At 37.8% G+C, this 15,656-nt stretch overlaps 1 protein-coding gene across 4 annotated transcripts in view; it reads right to left on the reverse strand.

Annotated features, from left to right (window-relative positions):
- The window catches only part of ANO10 (anoctamin 10), a 118,458-nt gene that overhangs the window by 40,380 nt on the left and 62,422 nt on the right, over positions 1-15,656 (reverse strand). For all 4 annotated transcript variants that reach the window (XM_071735418.1, XM_071735419.1, XM_071735417.1 and 1 more), the window contains one exon: positions 743-859. In XM_071735418.1, the coding sequence (XP_071591519.1) occupies positions 743-859 (117 nt within the window). Of the gene's footprint in view, positions 1-742; positions 860-15,656 lie in introns of those variants that run through there.

Consider the following 15,656-nt stretch of genomic DNA (forward strand, 5'->3'; position numbering starts at 1 on the left):
ACAGCCACAAACTCCTAAAGAATGCTGCCACTGTAAAACTAGCTCTGTAGAATCTCTGTATACAACTGAAGCTAATCCCATATGATTCTTCACCTCTTATGATCTCTACTCTCTACAGAATCATAACAGAACAGAAATTTTCAGTAGAAAAATCTAGTTCCTTATTTTCCAAAATTGCTTCAGAATGCTTGTTAAATACATTGTAAAATATACCTTTTTATGCAATAAAAATGAGAATATGTTACGGACAGTAAAGAGGCCAATTACAAGCCAATGTGTAGAAGTAAAGCAGAGATGAGCTCTATTTATTTAATACTCTATGCTGTACACTGTAGTACTCATGACTGTTCCATGCCTCATTCAGCCACCACAGCCTGTGGGACAGAGGTGGAACAACTTCAGCATTCTTACTTTAACCTGCCAGTGAGACACTGGAACAGGATGCCCAGAGAATTTGTGGCTGCCCCCTCCCTGGAAATGTTCAAGGCCAGGCTGGACTGGGCTTTGAGCAACCTGGTCTAGTGGAAGGTGTCCCAGCCCATGGCAGGAAGGTTGGAACAGGATGAACTTCAAGACCCCTTCAAACCCAAATCATTCTGTGATTCTAGGAATACAACGTAAACAGGAATTTCAGACCCTCACAATTTATGTATTTATCTAAACCAAAGGCAGAATCTCCCTAGTTTATCTTTCCTTCAGGCCACCAATGCTTTTCACTGTTCCACACGTCAGTTGCTCTTACCTGTTGTTTCAGAGCCTCTAGGGATTCAAATTCCAATCTGGCCAGCTTTATCTGGATATCTCTTGGTTTATCCGGAATTACAAACGCCATGATAAACTTTATTGCTAGTAGCAAGTGCTGGGAAAAAAAAAAAGTAAAAAGTAAAAATTAAACTACTACAAAGTTTGAAGCATGGAGAGAACAGCATAATGCTATTTCAAGTTATTTCTTGTGACATGTACAGCACACCATACTATAACTACATTGAGCCTCAGCCATTCCATGTTTTTTCTATTTATAGTCCTTTGTAGTTTGAATACCAACACTTGGAGTTTGTCTTATTTTCATAACAATCCTATTTCTACTATGTACTACAATTTATTTCTAATTCAATTTTGTATTTGTGATTCCAGATAAAATCATAGGTTTTAAAACATACTATTAACAGAAATTGAACCACAGTACCCAGCATATTTCACAGTGAAATTTTTATATATACACATATAGATATAATTAAATTATAACACACATATACATGCACACACACATACACGTGTCACAATACAAATGAAACAAGTCCATTGTAAAAAGTAAGAACAAACAGAATTTTTGCATTAGAGATGTCATTAAAACCTAAAACTACTCCTGAGAAAGCATCAGGAGAGAACAACATAAAATATGCTCTTTAAAGAATTGGCACACTCATGAACAGAGACTTTTTAGGAAACAGAGAAACATTCCACATCTAGGATGCCAAGTTCATCATAATTTATCACAAAATAGTATAGTCTTATTTACAAAAAAAGCATGAAGTTCTGTTGAACCTACTCATTGACCAGTCTTTCAAATTTCACTTATATATGCACTATTCCCTTCATCTCACCCAAACCAGGTGCTAAACTGTCAAGTTACTGGGTTTGTTTCTTCATTTATGTCAGCCATAAGTATCTTATAAATAAGAGCCATTAAATCTTATTTTCTCAAGTGCTGAGCTAACAGGATGCTGCATGTTTGCGAGCAGGAACCTACGTTCCCAGCTGATGGTTAGGAGCTCCTAATCATTGCTCCTAGCTGATGGCCCTAGCAATGGTTTAAAACTTGAAGAGGGGAGATTTAGGTTAGACATTACAAAGAAATTCTTTAATTTGAGAAGTTGTGGTTGCCCCCTCCCTGGAAGTGTTCAAGGCCAGGTTGGATGGGGCCTTGAGCAACCTGGTCTGGTGGGAGGTGTCCCTGCCCATGCAGGGGGGTTGGAACTGGATGAGCTTTAAGGTCTCTTCCAACCCTAGACATGCTATGATTCTGTGATTCTATTAAAACCCTGACCAATATAAGGCAACACTCAAATATACGTGCTTAACTTTAAGCATGTGCTTAAGTTCCACTGACTCAACAATACTTACAGGCGTGCTTGAACTTAGATTGCATGTACAAACTGCTTATCAAATTTCCCTGGTTTTTTACTAAGTAGAACAGATCAGTGCTCCTTGCCGAAATACATTTTGCTGAAGTGTCTGATCTTGATACACTTGGGCACTTTCTAATAGATAATAAATCCCTGAGGTTCTAGAAGTGAGCAAGAAGCTAGCCAAAACATTACAGACTGTGAAGGAGTGGCAGTAAAACTCTAAATAAGCCAATTGCAATAAAAAAAGAGTTAAAGTTAGAAATCAAATAAAATAACAAGTAAGCAAAAAACAATGAAGAGCATTAAATAAAACTTTTTTTTTTTTTTAAATGTATACAGAAAAATAATTAGCAGATCTTGGAGCAGATTTGTTTACTAACAAATTGTTAGTAAATGGAAGAATACTGTATTTAAAGAAGTGAAAGGCAGGCTGAAAATTAATGCAGTGGTAATACATCATTAATCAAAACCTGAAGACAGATTTAGAGGCTAGTAAATCAATTAGCCTGTCCACTTGTAATGCAATGGGTAATACCACATTATTAAAAATAATTATGTGAACAGCAGAACATTCTCCCACATACACAAATTTTCTTTCCTCACTCAACTTAGCAGTGTCTGCTACTAGGAAACTTTTCTCACACACATAAAAAAATAATTAAAAATACAGCAGCCTGGTTTTTATGCTAGAAATACATATGTTTCAGAGCTAGCATCAGAGAAATTTAAATGGAAAAAGGCAAAATGTTGAAGACAATAATACAAACCAAGACAATACTATGCAGAACAGACTCATAAGGAATCACAGTTGAAAGGGAATAACTAATCTGTGGATAAAATTTTGTTTTGGAAAAAGGACAATACAGGGATCAAATCTTGAGTAACTCAAGAATGGATAATGGGATTAGGGTAAAAGCTTACACTTAAGTCTGACAGAACTAGCAGGGATTTGGACAGGGATATTTACTTGAAAAGTTACTATGGACATTTCAGTTGAAAAAGACTCAGCATCATACAAAGGAGCTTCTATCTGCCCACAATCCTTTGGACCGGAGTTCACCTCACAAAAGAAACAATTTTTGATGATTATTAAAGAGCAAGAATCAAAATTTGAAGCTGTAATTGTTCAGCCACAGCCCTTTGAAGAGCCTTGAAAACAGAAACCAAGCCAGTAACTTTACACAGACTCTTCAAAGTAGCTCCAGATAAAAAACCAACCAAGAAAACCTCTAAGCAAATATATCAAAATAATTTCAAGGAAATGTAAATAATATTATGGAAGACAAAGACTGACTAAGATTTTCCCATTATTCAAAGGGTTGAAGGAGGAACATCAAGGAAATGGACATCTAGGAAAGGCAGAAATAAAACTAAGAAAATTGCAATTAATCCTGGAAAACACTGTATTTTAAAAAATAGATACAGAAGGGCAATGATTTTAACTAAGTTGCCATGTGAAGAGTGTGATTCCTGTATCAACTAATCAGAGCCCAGCAGTTCAGCAGTATTTCAGAGATGGGTTTCTTGGCATTAGGCTACCTATTACCCTCTGGTATTGAAAAATGCTTTTGACACAAGTTAGCTTGTCAGAAGTCAGTTTTCCTGCTAGCACAATACAGTCTGTAAATACAAGAATACAGATTTAAACCTAAAGGCAGAACCTCAGAGTCAGAAAGCCTTTAAGCCAGAGAGGACCTTAACCCTCAGAATTGCTTTTTAATGTTCTTTTCCCTACCATCAAAACAAAGCTTCGTCTGCCATAAAGTGCTCAGAACTGTGTGGGATGTCCCTGTGTGCAAGACCTCAGAATAACACTGGACTGCAGTGCAAATTCAGTTCAATTTCACCTCATAACTCCCAATGAAATTAAAAAAAAAGACACAACAGCCTCCCTTGGATAACTTCTGCAAGCTATTCCTATCTGCAAATTAGGAGTAATATTAATAAAATTGGGAAGGTAACTGGCAGAAATTATGAATGTGGTTCACATGATTCATTGAATCTCTTTAGAAGAAAATGTATCTAATTTTATTAACAGTTTATATTGCATTTTGGAACTGACTAAGGAAATTTAGGTAGCTATTCAAAAGAAATTGAAAAAAACAATAGAAATGAGTAGTTGTCTTCAATGTATCATTATATTCCATACTGACTTCTTAATCATGATTTAGTATAATTCCTAGAACTTGGGTCCAAAACAAGGAAACATCTGCTTCAAAAAATATATATCTTAAGAGTACAGTACAAAGAATAGACACCAGAATAGACTGGAAAATTTTCTTTCATAGTATAACATTATATAGCTACATTAACACTGGTGTGAAAACCTTATAAAAAGAAAATACTAAAGTTTATGCATATTTCCTCCACCATCACTGCAAATATGTTTTGAATTTCTTCATAGAATTGGTTTTGCTTTAATTTTAATTTTTTATTATTATATTTATTTTATTTTGGTTTGGTTGTGTTTTTCTTTTTTTCTAAAGCATGCTGGAAACCCAACCATTATCCATTATGTCTAACTACAACCATTAAAAAGCGGTGCTGTTTCCAAGAAAATGCCCTTTACGATTACAAGAGGACTATTTCACTGTGAGCAAAATCCAGGACAACATTCAATCTGTAAGCTCTCCAATGCCAACAGCGAAGTCCCCTCCTATTTTGCAATCTGCCAAGTGGGCACAGAGAGAAACAGCAATGAGTTTCTCCCCCTTGATAAATGCAGCTCCATCAGACTCTTCGTGGTCTTGTGCCAGTTGCTTAGAGAGCCAGAGGAACTGTTCTGTTCTGCAAAGCCACCAACAAGAATAGGAGCAGCAGCTGTGTTTTGCAGCAGTGGGTCCCTAACCTCATCTCTTCTAAAACAGAAAATGCAAATTAGGGTTAAATTCCTGGAATTTTGAACAGCTAATCTGATTTCTAGAGTGGTCCTACTGCAGCAATTCCTGTCAAAATCTACTCAACTGAAAAAAAAAAAAAAAAAGACAAGGGGGAAAAAAAACCCAACATAAGCAGTAGTTGGATAGTTGGTTAGCTGATAAAGTGCATGCTTGGAGAGACTTTATTAGAATTTTCTATCAAAAGCCTATTTTAGAATCTAATATTTATAAAAACTTTCAATTAAAATCAGAAATCTGGACATAGTTCTGTCTAGAACCAGCACCTACTATGAAACAAGACAAGTCACTGGTTACTAACCCTGCGTAGGTAAGGAACCCTACACAAAAAAGCCAACACCTGAGACACATTGCTTTGAACCCCTGTTCTCTACTGGTATATGCAAAAATCCTTTGAAAATATAAAGGAAAGCATCACTGCAAGATCACGTTTCCTTGAGAGCAGAAGCCTGGGAGATCATTAGATTCTTTGCTATGACTCTGGATCCCAGTAATCTAACATTAAACTAAGTTAAGAGCAAACACTAACAACAGAAAATAATTCTTTCTGTGGTTAAGTTTTTAGCTTTGAGGGTCTTGCATTTTTCTGAGATTAGAAAAAAGTGAAAAGGCAAGTGAAAAATAATTCTGACAAGGGAGCAATACAAGCAAAGAAGATTTTCCATAAGGCTTAGAAAGCTCAATTAAATTAAATTGTCTTTAATAGACAGAAATAAAATACACTTATGAGCAAATATTTCTGCAATACAATTAAAAAGAATGTATGACCAAAGTTTCCTTCCTACCTTTAGATGAGCTGGCTTCATCACAGAGTCTTGCTAATGGAGCAAAATCGTCACAATGGATGGACTTTAAAAAAGGCCATTCTTCTGCTATTCAGGTAAATGCTGCTTTTAGAACGTAACAGAATCGTTTTGATTGGAAAAGACCTTTACGGTCATCAAGTCCAACCATTAACCTAGCACCCTACTAAGACCACCACTAAACTATGTCTCTAAGCACCACATCTACAGGTCTTTTAAATACCTCCAGGGATCATATCTCAATCAGTTCCCTGGGAAATCTGTTTCAGTGTCTGACAATCCTTTTGGTGAAGAAATTTTTCCTAATATCCAATCTAAATAAACCTCCAGTGGCACAACTTCGGGCCATTTCTTCTTGTGCTGTCACTTGCAACTTGGCAGAAGAGACCGACCCCCACCTCACTTAAACCTCCTTTCAGGTTGTCGAGAGTGATAAAGTCTCCCCTAAGCCTTCTTTTCTCCAGACTTAACAACCCCAGGTCCCTGTCTCAGAAGACTTGGGCTCTAGACTGTCCACCAGCATCGTTGCTCTTCTAGAGGCAGGTCTGCTCTTCAGAGGAAGGCTTCTGGGGTGCCTTCTGGGGTGCTGACTCTGAAGCAGCCTCCCTGCCCTGGAGGCCCCAGCAACTGTTCCTGCCCTTGGTGGGCATATACTGAGCACACCTGAAACCACCTGGGAATGTCAGCAGGTTTAAATTACTGGTGGCATTATTCAGATGCAAAGGAATGTCTTTGTTCTTCTTTTCTAGTAATAAGAGAAACCATGAAAAGCAATCCCCTAGGTATCTGCTTGGTAATTAATTGGTCTGCAAAAACCATGCCATGGGTGCAGAAAGTTGCCAGACTATATTCAGCTGGAGAATCTCCACAGCATGATGCCAGCTCACTGTGAAGCAACAGGCCCCCATGTGTGTGTGTCCAGGAGTGGCTCAGGCAGTGTGACACTAAGGATGAGTTGCCATGCCAGCCGTGCCCCCTGTCCAGAGGGCTGGGAGGAAAAGGCAACCTGTCTGCTGCAAGAACTTCAAACCATATGTAACTCATCAGCCTCCACCTATGTTTGGAGTCACACTTGAAAAGGAACTGATAGTGTTGGGTTAGGGTGGCAGAGCTTTTGTAGCAGTTGAAGGAGCCGCAGTGGTGGCTCCTGTGAGGAGCTGCTCAAAGCTCCCCTGGCTCCAAAGCCAGATCCACTTCTGGCCAAGGCCAAGCCCATCAGCAACGATGGTAACACCTCTGTGATAAACATATTTAAGAAGAGGAGGAAACATATTTAAGACCTGTAAGCAGAAGAGAGGAGAAAGCAAGAGCAGACAACTGAGCAGAGATACCAGGGTCACTGAAGAAGGGAAAGAGGAGGTGCTGGAGCAGAAGTTCCCCTGCAGCCCATGCAGGACCACAGTAGAGCACATGGAGGAGCAGATGTAGACCTGCAGCTGTGGAAGACCCCATGCCAGGAGAAGTGATTGTGCCCAAAGAAGGCCATGACTCTGTGGGAAGCCAGCATTGGAGCAACTTCTAACAGAATGTCCATTCCTTCATCTTTTCTGACAGAGCACCGAAAGAGTAAGAGCATTCCAAAATTTCCTATTGACCATAGTTTGTCCTGCTTTGTGAAATCTAGCCCTGTTCAACAGGCTATTCAAGCTTACATTTACTATTAAGCACAATTCTAAATACATTTATGTTCAGAAAAAAAATTAAGCCCAAACTTAAAAGTAGACTAAAATATAATGCCCAGGTCATTTCTTGAATCCGGGTCTTAAATTTTAATAGCTGAATCACAATTTTCTTTTCCTGAAGGTGGTACAATACAACATATACTAAATCCACATGTCTGAGGAGAAGAACGCAGGCTTACACCCAGTCTCCTTACAGTCACACTTCTGAAACAGTTTTAAATTAGTGCAGAAATCCTGGTCTATATTTTTATTAGCAATCCGCTATGAAACCTCACAAATCAAAATCTATGCTGAAAATTATACCAGGCTTAATATGCAGTTTTGAGGCATATTTCAATCATGAAAAAAAGTATTAGACTACAACATGAGAACTGGGGCTTGTTTAATTACCATTATATATACATTAGCAGCACTGGCCTCTAGTAGCACTGATTCACCCCTTTTTCCAGTTAAGTCTTGGCCTTATCCATCAAGACCACTAAACTGGTTTCTTTCAGAAGAAGTAAATTATTTTAAATACTACAACTGCTTCATGGAACTATCACTACTGACAAAAATTCAATTCCAGACCAGAACTCCTAAGCAAGAGACTGCTGTATAAGACAACATGAAAGATTAAAAAAAAAAAAAAAAAAAGATAATCTCTAAGGAAGCAGATTCTGTTCATGTTTCCAGGAATAACTACAAAAAGCAACAGGTTAAGCAAAGCAAAAAATAAAGTAAAATACTGCAAACATCATCCCCTATTTAGGGAGCTTCTCTCTTCTGTCCTTAGGTATATTTTTGACTCTCTTTCTGGTTCCAAAACAGCTTGACAAGATGTTTGCAAAGGAAGGAAAGCAAGCCAGTACTACACTTCTGAAACTTGGTCTTGAACTCGGAAAGCCTTAGGAAGCATTTAAAACAGATATAGCTTATGTTTAAAGTCATCAGGGACAATCTGTTAATAAATAAATATTCTATCAATGTGCGTGCTAATAAAGTCAAAAGTACAAATAATGTGATTAATTGCACAGTCATGACATTTTTTTGTCTTATTGTGCCATTATACTTTCTAATAATCTGATATTCTTTAAAAACAAATTTTATGATTATTTATAGATTATTTCTTGTTAATGTTCAAACTATGGCTGTTATATATCATATTCAGTCATTAATGAAGTGAAGCAGTACCTGGACTTTTTCAAAGTCCTCCTTAATTTTCTGCAACAGTAGTAATTAAGATGCCAGCCAGCCCAGAAATCTACAGAAATTTTGTCACTGACTTATTTGATGCTGCAAAAAAGCCACTAGTTCTCGGAATTTATGTATTTGTTAAAACCTTTACTAGATCTTTTTAGGACTACTTCCAGATTACTTTTCCAGGATTTTCTCTGAGTTGTTGAAGCATAAAAATAAGAGGAAAGGGTAAGGTAAGGAAGAGTGTTTTATTTACATACCCAAGCAACACTCTCCACCTCTCCAGGCAAATTACCATTTTTAGATCTATCACACAAAATTAAACATTCAGCAGGTTCTAGAAACATCTGCTGAAAGAAAAACATCTTAAATAAAAGAACTTCTGATACCAATCTTATACACAGACTTCTGAATTGACTGCAGCTTGGGAAAAAAAAATAAGAAACCACAACAACAGTTACCCTGATAATCTTGTTTTATAAACATAGCATATTACATGACCCAAAATATTTTATCATACAGCACACTTGCAAAACCATCTCTGCAAAAGTCCCTGTAAAAATAGAACATACACAAATGAGCCTTTCAGATACATTCTAAGACATAATTTTTCTCACATATGTTTCATCCTGTAGCTAACTCAAAGGTATGAAAAAAGCCCTATAGGTGTAAATTTGTCTTGGACCTTCTAAGTATTTGCTGATGGTTAATTTTGCAGTAACCCAACAGTCGAAAAAGCATCATAATTATGCAACCATCTCTATGTTACCATTTGATAATCCTGAAATGTTTTGGCAGACCCCTTATCTCAGTTTAAGGCTAGCATTTAATAGGAGCTGGGATACACGTTGCCAAAAGCCAAATTAGCTAATGCTGAATGTAATGAACAGCGGAGCTTTGATCAAGCTCTCAAATAAATGTAAAGTGAAAGTGGAAAGAAGGATGTCCATGGAATTAAAATTGACAGGATGATTAACACCAACCCTTATGAAGTGCCACTTAGCTGATTGCTACCATTACATATTGGCTCCCATCCTGACAGGTATAGTTTATTGTCAGAATGCTTTCATGTTCCGTACCAAGGAAGGAAATAAAAATGCTATTTTCTATAAATCCTAAAAATGTACACTTCTTTCCACCTTGAAGCCATACATTTTTCTCTATGAAAAAAGATGCAAGAGAATTACAGCACATGTCATTGTAATTACACATTGTAAGGAATTTTGCTTGTCAGGACTCAGAAATTCTTCATTGGTTACATGACTAGATGGCCTGAAATTAGCAAGGAGCATATGAAGCATTATTTCTGCCAGGGTCTGAAGCTACTGTAAGTCAGTTCAGTGATTAACAGAAATTGTCATCTACTGCAGGCATCATAGATTTTTAGACCTTTTTGCTCCTGCATCAACCAAACCTCCTTTGTCCTAGTTCAAGCCAAAGTGGACAAGTATAAAACTCCCAACTGAGCTTTGGACAGATTCAGCAAAAACATTAAAATGTACAGATACGACAGTGAGCCCACTATACTTTGGTAAGCCTTACAATGGTTTTCCCAAAACTGTGTGTTAGTTCTGGAGATTGTGAGGCAATTAACAAACTTGTCAATCTGACTGTTTTCTTCAGTTCATGCTAGGAAGAGGTGATGTTGCATCTACATTAAAAGTTAAATTATTTTAAATACTGACGTTTATATTTTTGTCTGTCACCTTGGCAGCAAGTAACACAAAAAGTAACTGGAGTTTAGTTTTAAGAGTGATGTTTCAGCCAGTTATTCTTCAAAGATGATATACACTTAAGCTTTTCATTCTGAATAAGAATTTATGTGACTTGATACACTGCATTGTATTTATGGATGCTTGCTTATTGCTCCCACAACTAACTGGCTTTATATACAACTCTTTAACAATGCTTCCAAATCTCATTCAAAAGAACAGTATCCCTGCTGAAAAATTTCTTCATCTCACAGCACCAAGATAAGAAGTATCTGAACATATTGAAAACTAAAAAGAATATATTAATATATATAATCTGTAATACATATAGAATGTATTTTGCCACACTGCAAACACATCCTTATTGAATGATTCACAAATACAGTGTAATGCATGGCTTTATTCTGTGTATTCACCCTACTGGAAGTAGCATTCTTTGCTCTACTTCGGTTTAAGGCTGTAACTACTGTAGGACAAGGCACATTTTTTAATCTGGACCAAGAGGTGGATCATGCAGTATTAAATGAACAAAATGTCAAAGCCATGACTCACCAGATAAAAAAAAAAATAATGTTGTGATATATCACACAGTAAGCTGCAGATTAGTTGTTGTCTCCTCCTATGTAACTTTAATCAAAACAAATTAATTGAAATGAGTACAATAAAACTAGCTAATCTGAATTCTAGGAAAAAAAAATTAATAACTTACATAGATTTTCATACTGGAAACTCATCACTTGTATTTTTCCAGTAAAAAACGGAGAGTTTTTTCATCAGAACAGAGCAAAGTCAAATAATCCTATGATTTTCAATGAAGGTCAAAAGAAAAGCTTTCCATTCACCTGGAGTATTTTAATTAAACACTGCAGCAGGTGTTTGGATATGCTGCCAACTCCTGAAAAGCTTTCATAAAAACTGTATCTTTAAAAAAGAAAGAAAAGAAAAAAAAGATTCCTGTGCATCCTCAGGCACACTTTATCTGTAAATGGGTATTCACAAAATTACAAGTGATTTTCTCTGATTTGGAACACCAGTACTTGCCCTTGCTATAAGGGAGTCCCTCATCAAAGCTGTTGGAGGATAGCCATGCAATTCTCATGTCAACTTTTATGGCCATGGCAGATCTGTGCAACAGAGCACAGCCCAGAGTTCAGCCTTAGCTGCTGACCTGCTTCAGCTTGTTGGGAACACAGCTGGTTTGCTCAGGCCGACAAAAAGAGAATTTTAACTGTGAGCCAAATTCACTTTTGAGACAAAATGCTGCAATTTATGCAGATCCATTTGGAAGTCACACACATGATGCGTGCCACTGAGGTTTTCAGCAAGGACATGCATCCCAGCTTTAGCTCTCCATGCACTCCCATAAAAGCAGCCTACGAAACACTTCTTACATTCTTAAGGAATGCAAAGCCCATCGAAAGGTGCAGACTTCAGAGGAGAGGTGGGAGGAAACAGAGTGGAAGAGAGGAACAACAAGCTGTGTTTTCCACAGTGGTAGTAAGTGATTCTATTAAGTATTCTATCAGCTGAGAATGCGAGTCAGAACACAAATCCCAACATACAGACCTGGAAGCAGGAATTCTCCTGTGCACTGGGACATACACAGCTGCAACAATTCAGCACTGTTCTTCCAAACTAGACTTCTCTGAGCATAACCCAGTGTTTACTGCTTGACAGATTCAGTGGGCATCTGGGACACCTCAAAACCCACCAAGTTTGATTCGGGAAAAGGTTCTCAAGTGAGGAGAAAGGACTACCAGTAAAAATTACAACACAGCAACAAATAGTCTTATTCTCTTAGTAAGTTTTCTTTGAGACTTGGTAGTTCAGCCTTTGGAATTACCAGCACAACAGAAAACCAACAATTTAATCTCAGCAGTGTAACAGCTTTGGCTAAATGCAGTGAGCAAAACCTCTCCCTACAAATAGCAAGGTTGGGAAAAAATATAAATGAAAAAAAAAATCACTACTTACAGATCCAGTTTGAATTTCAAGACCATTTCAGAGTCAACTTGCAGCAGGGCTCAGCATCACTTTGTTGCTATGAAACATTATTACACAGGAATAATCAGCCATAAAAACCTGCAGCTGATGCATTCCCTGGCTGAAATGATCTCAGCTGAGAAAGCCACTTTCAATTTGAAAGGGATTAAGTAGCAATTCTGAACATGGCTCTGAAAGGTGCCTCAAGCATCTCAAATGGGGAACACTGAGATGTCAGGCTAGATCTTGGACCAGTTACTAAATCTGAATTGAACAGGCCCTTAAGTAACTATAATATAACTTGTGAGCAGAGACAGGTGGGAAACTGGGACTTTTTGCATATGAATTTCAACAGAACTGACCAGTGCTATCATGGGAATCTGAAAACTCCGGGGACTGAAGGAAGAAATCATATGAATGAAATCATCAGAATGAATTACTGGACTTCTCTGATGAGTCTGCAACTTGCGTAGCCAGTTCTCAAAATAAAGATTTTAAAAATGCACTCTAATGACTTTTGCTGTAGACCAAAGCCTCATAAGGTGTTACGTCTCCGGAGAGTGCCCTTAACTCTATTCTCTATACCTGATGTTACACTAAGAATATAGCCATTCGTGTCATTTATGTGCCACTCCTGAGTAATCCAAAAGACTGATGCACATGAAGACTTATTTGCACCCAACACAGTAATCCTGGCCCATTCCAAACAGGAGATAGCAACAGTTTAGCATTTAGGATTATTACAAGAATTATAAACATTCAACCACTAAGAATTTTCTATAAATAGGAAACCTAGGGCAATGGCTCACATGTTGTTTCCAGGTGTTGTGTGTCTTCTCTTTCTATGTATTTGCACAACAGCAGCATTATAAAAAAAGGTTAATCTAAACCATACAATTTTCTGAACATATAATGCTGCTTGTAACAATTGGACCTGTTTTTCAGAAGTCACACTTGTCTCTCTTAAATGAAGAGAAAGGAATAAAAACAACCATTATTTGCTTCGAATCTAATCCATATTTTCTTTAATCACAAAATTTACATATGCTTTCTGAAAAATAAGTCTGGTTGGACTGTTACATTGGGAAAAAACATGTACTGAGTTCAGGGATCAATTTATTTTTTCTGGAAGGCAATATGGAGTTGCAAAAACTGATTTTGCCTATAAAACTTCCAACTAAATGGGAATTATTTAAAAATTTTAATAGTGATAAAAGCTTTGGGCTTGTTTTAATGTTCTTTCTTTTCCCTTCTTATGAGACTAGCTTCACAACTAAGAGTTCAGAAATGCCAACCAGGTCTGCTATCTGTAATGGACATCTTGTTACCCTCAGTCAATAAGAGGCTGAGGAGAGATGACTGCACAAACTCCATTACCTCTGTAGTGTATCATATTTCTTCCTTTCATGCAATTAAATGCTTCCCAGTGAAAAATCTATTCTTCAATGACCTGTATTAACTTCTTTTACAATTTTCTACATAAAAGATTTTCTTTACAAGTAAAGTTACTTCATGAATTCTGCTTCTAAATATTCACCTGCAAGGAAAACTAACCCCTTGCATCTGAACGTGCTTACAACTGAGTAATACTCCATTATAATGACAAGGTTTTAAAAGAGAATAAAACCATTTTCGAGAATACTGGCTTTGGTTTTATCTTGAGTGAATACCAACACAGTTTACAATCATTAGGTTCCCTTGCTCATTAATTCTACTGAGTCTTAAGTAGTGCAAGTGGCCTTTGGTGCTGATAGTCCATCACACAGCATCACCATGTGCAGAAGAAAGCCAGCTGGGAGCAGCAGACACTGAGCATGTGCAAGTGTACAGAGGTGGGCCACGTGCTGCATGAAGATGGATAGGAGCATAAGGCAGCAGGACTGACATAAAATTCCTGATCTATTCCTGGGCAAGGCCATTTTAAATCAGTCCAGCAAGATACTTGCGTGTTCCTCAGCCCCACAAACCCCACGTATAGCAATGACTGTGCTTCAAACACCACAGTTTTGATCAATCACAAAGCCATTAACTGTCAACTCCAAACAAGTAAGAAAGCACAGATTTACCACAGGAAAAGAAATATTAGAGCTGAATGATGATAAACACGTTCATCTTGATGGCTCCTTTTTAAAACTTGAATACTAATAGTAATCTTTCTTTTTTCCCCGCAAAGATCATTTAACTATTAAGTTCACAGGACAAGAAACTGTGTGCCACCTCTCTGTTCCTGCTCTGAGCATAGAGGAAGAACAAGACTAAAAGTGGAATGTATCTCCTTCCAAATAATACCAAATGTTACCAATAACTTTCAAAAATAAAAATGAAAAGCAGTTCCCTATCACCAACCACATACCTTGGCACATGAGTTTGGAGATCATATGCTGAACACCAGTTTCTGAGAAAGCGTCAGGATGCTGTAATTTTGTTGGCACAACCAAGAGTGCTTTATTCTGAAAATCAGGTCAATGCTACTTCTGTACCTATATGCAGATGCTTGAAATCAGACACCTGTGTTTTAAATGTTCTGCCTTACTCAACAGTATTCACAGTTTGTCTAAGTATTTGGGCCACTGAAGCTGACAAGCACTACTCCAGATGAAAGAGCCACCCTCCAAGAAGACCTGGAAGGGCTGGAAGAGAACTTTATGAAGTTCAACAGGAAGTGTGAGGTCTTGCAGGAGTGTGGGATAGACCGGGATCCACCTGGCTGGAGAACAGCTCTGTGGAAAGAGATCTGGGGGTCCTGGTGGACAACAGGCTCAGCATGAGTGAGTGTGCTGCAGCAGCAGAGAAAGTCAATAGGATGCTGGGTTGCATCAACAAAGGTGTCACCAACTACTTAAGAAGTCACCATCCCACTCTATTCAGCACTTGTCAGGCCACACCTGGAATACTGTATTTAGGTCTGGTCCCCACAATACAGAAAAGATGTGAACAGGCTTGAGATGGTCCAGGGAAGAGCCACAAAGATGATCAAAGGACTGGGAAGCCTGCTATATGAGGAAAGGCTGAGAGCCTGGGTCTGTTCAGCTGTGGAAAAAGACACTTAAGGGAGACCTTATTGCCATGTTCCAGTACTTAAAGGGTGGCTACCAAGAAAATGGATACTCCCTTTTTACAAGGAGTCACATGGAAAAGACAAGGGTAATGGGTGCAAGTTACTCGTTGGGAGATCCCAACTGGACATCAGAAGAAAAATTTTCACTATGATAACAGCTGGACTTTGGCATAATCTACCCAGGGAAGTGATGGATTTCCCAACACTGGTCAC

This window comes from Heliangelus exortis, chromosome 2 (genome assembly GCF_036169615.1).
Source record: "Heliangelus exortis chromosome 2, bHelExo1.hap1, whole genome shotgun sequence".
NCBI classification, from domain to species: Eukaryota; Metazoa; Chordata; class Aves; order Apodiformes; family Trochilidae; genus Heliangelus; species Heliangelus exortis.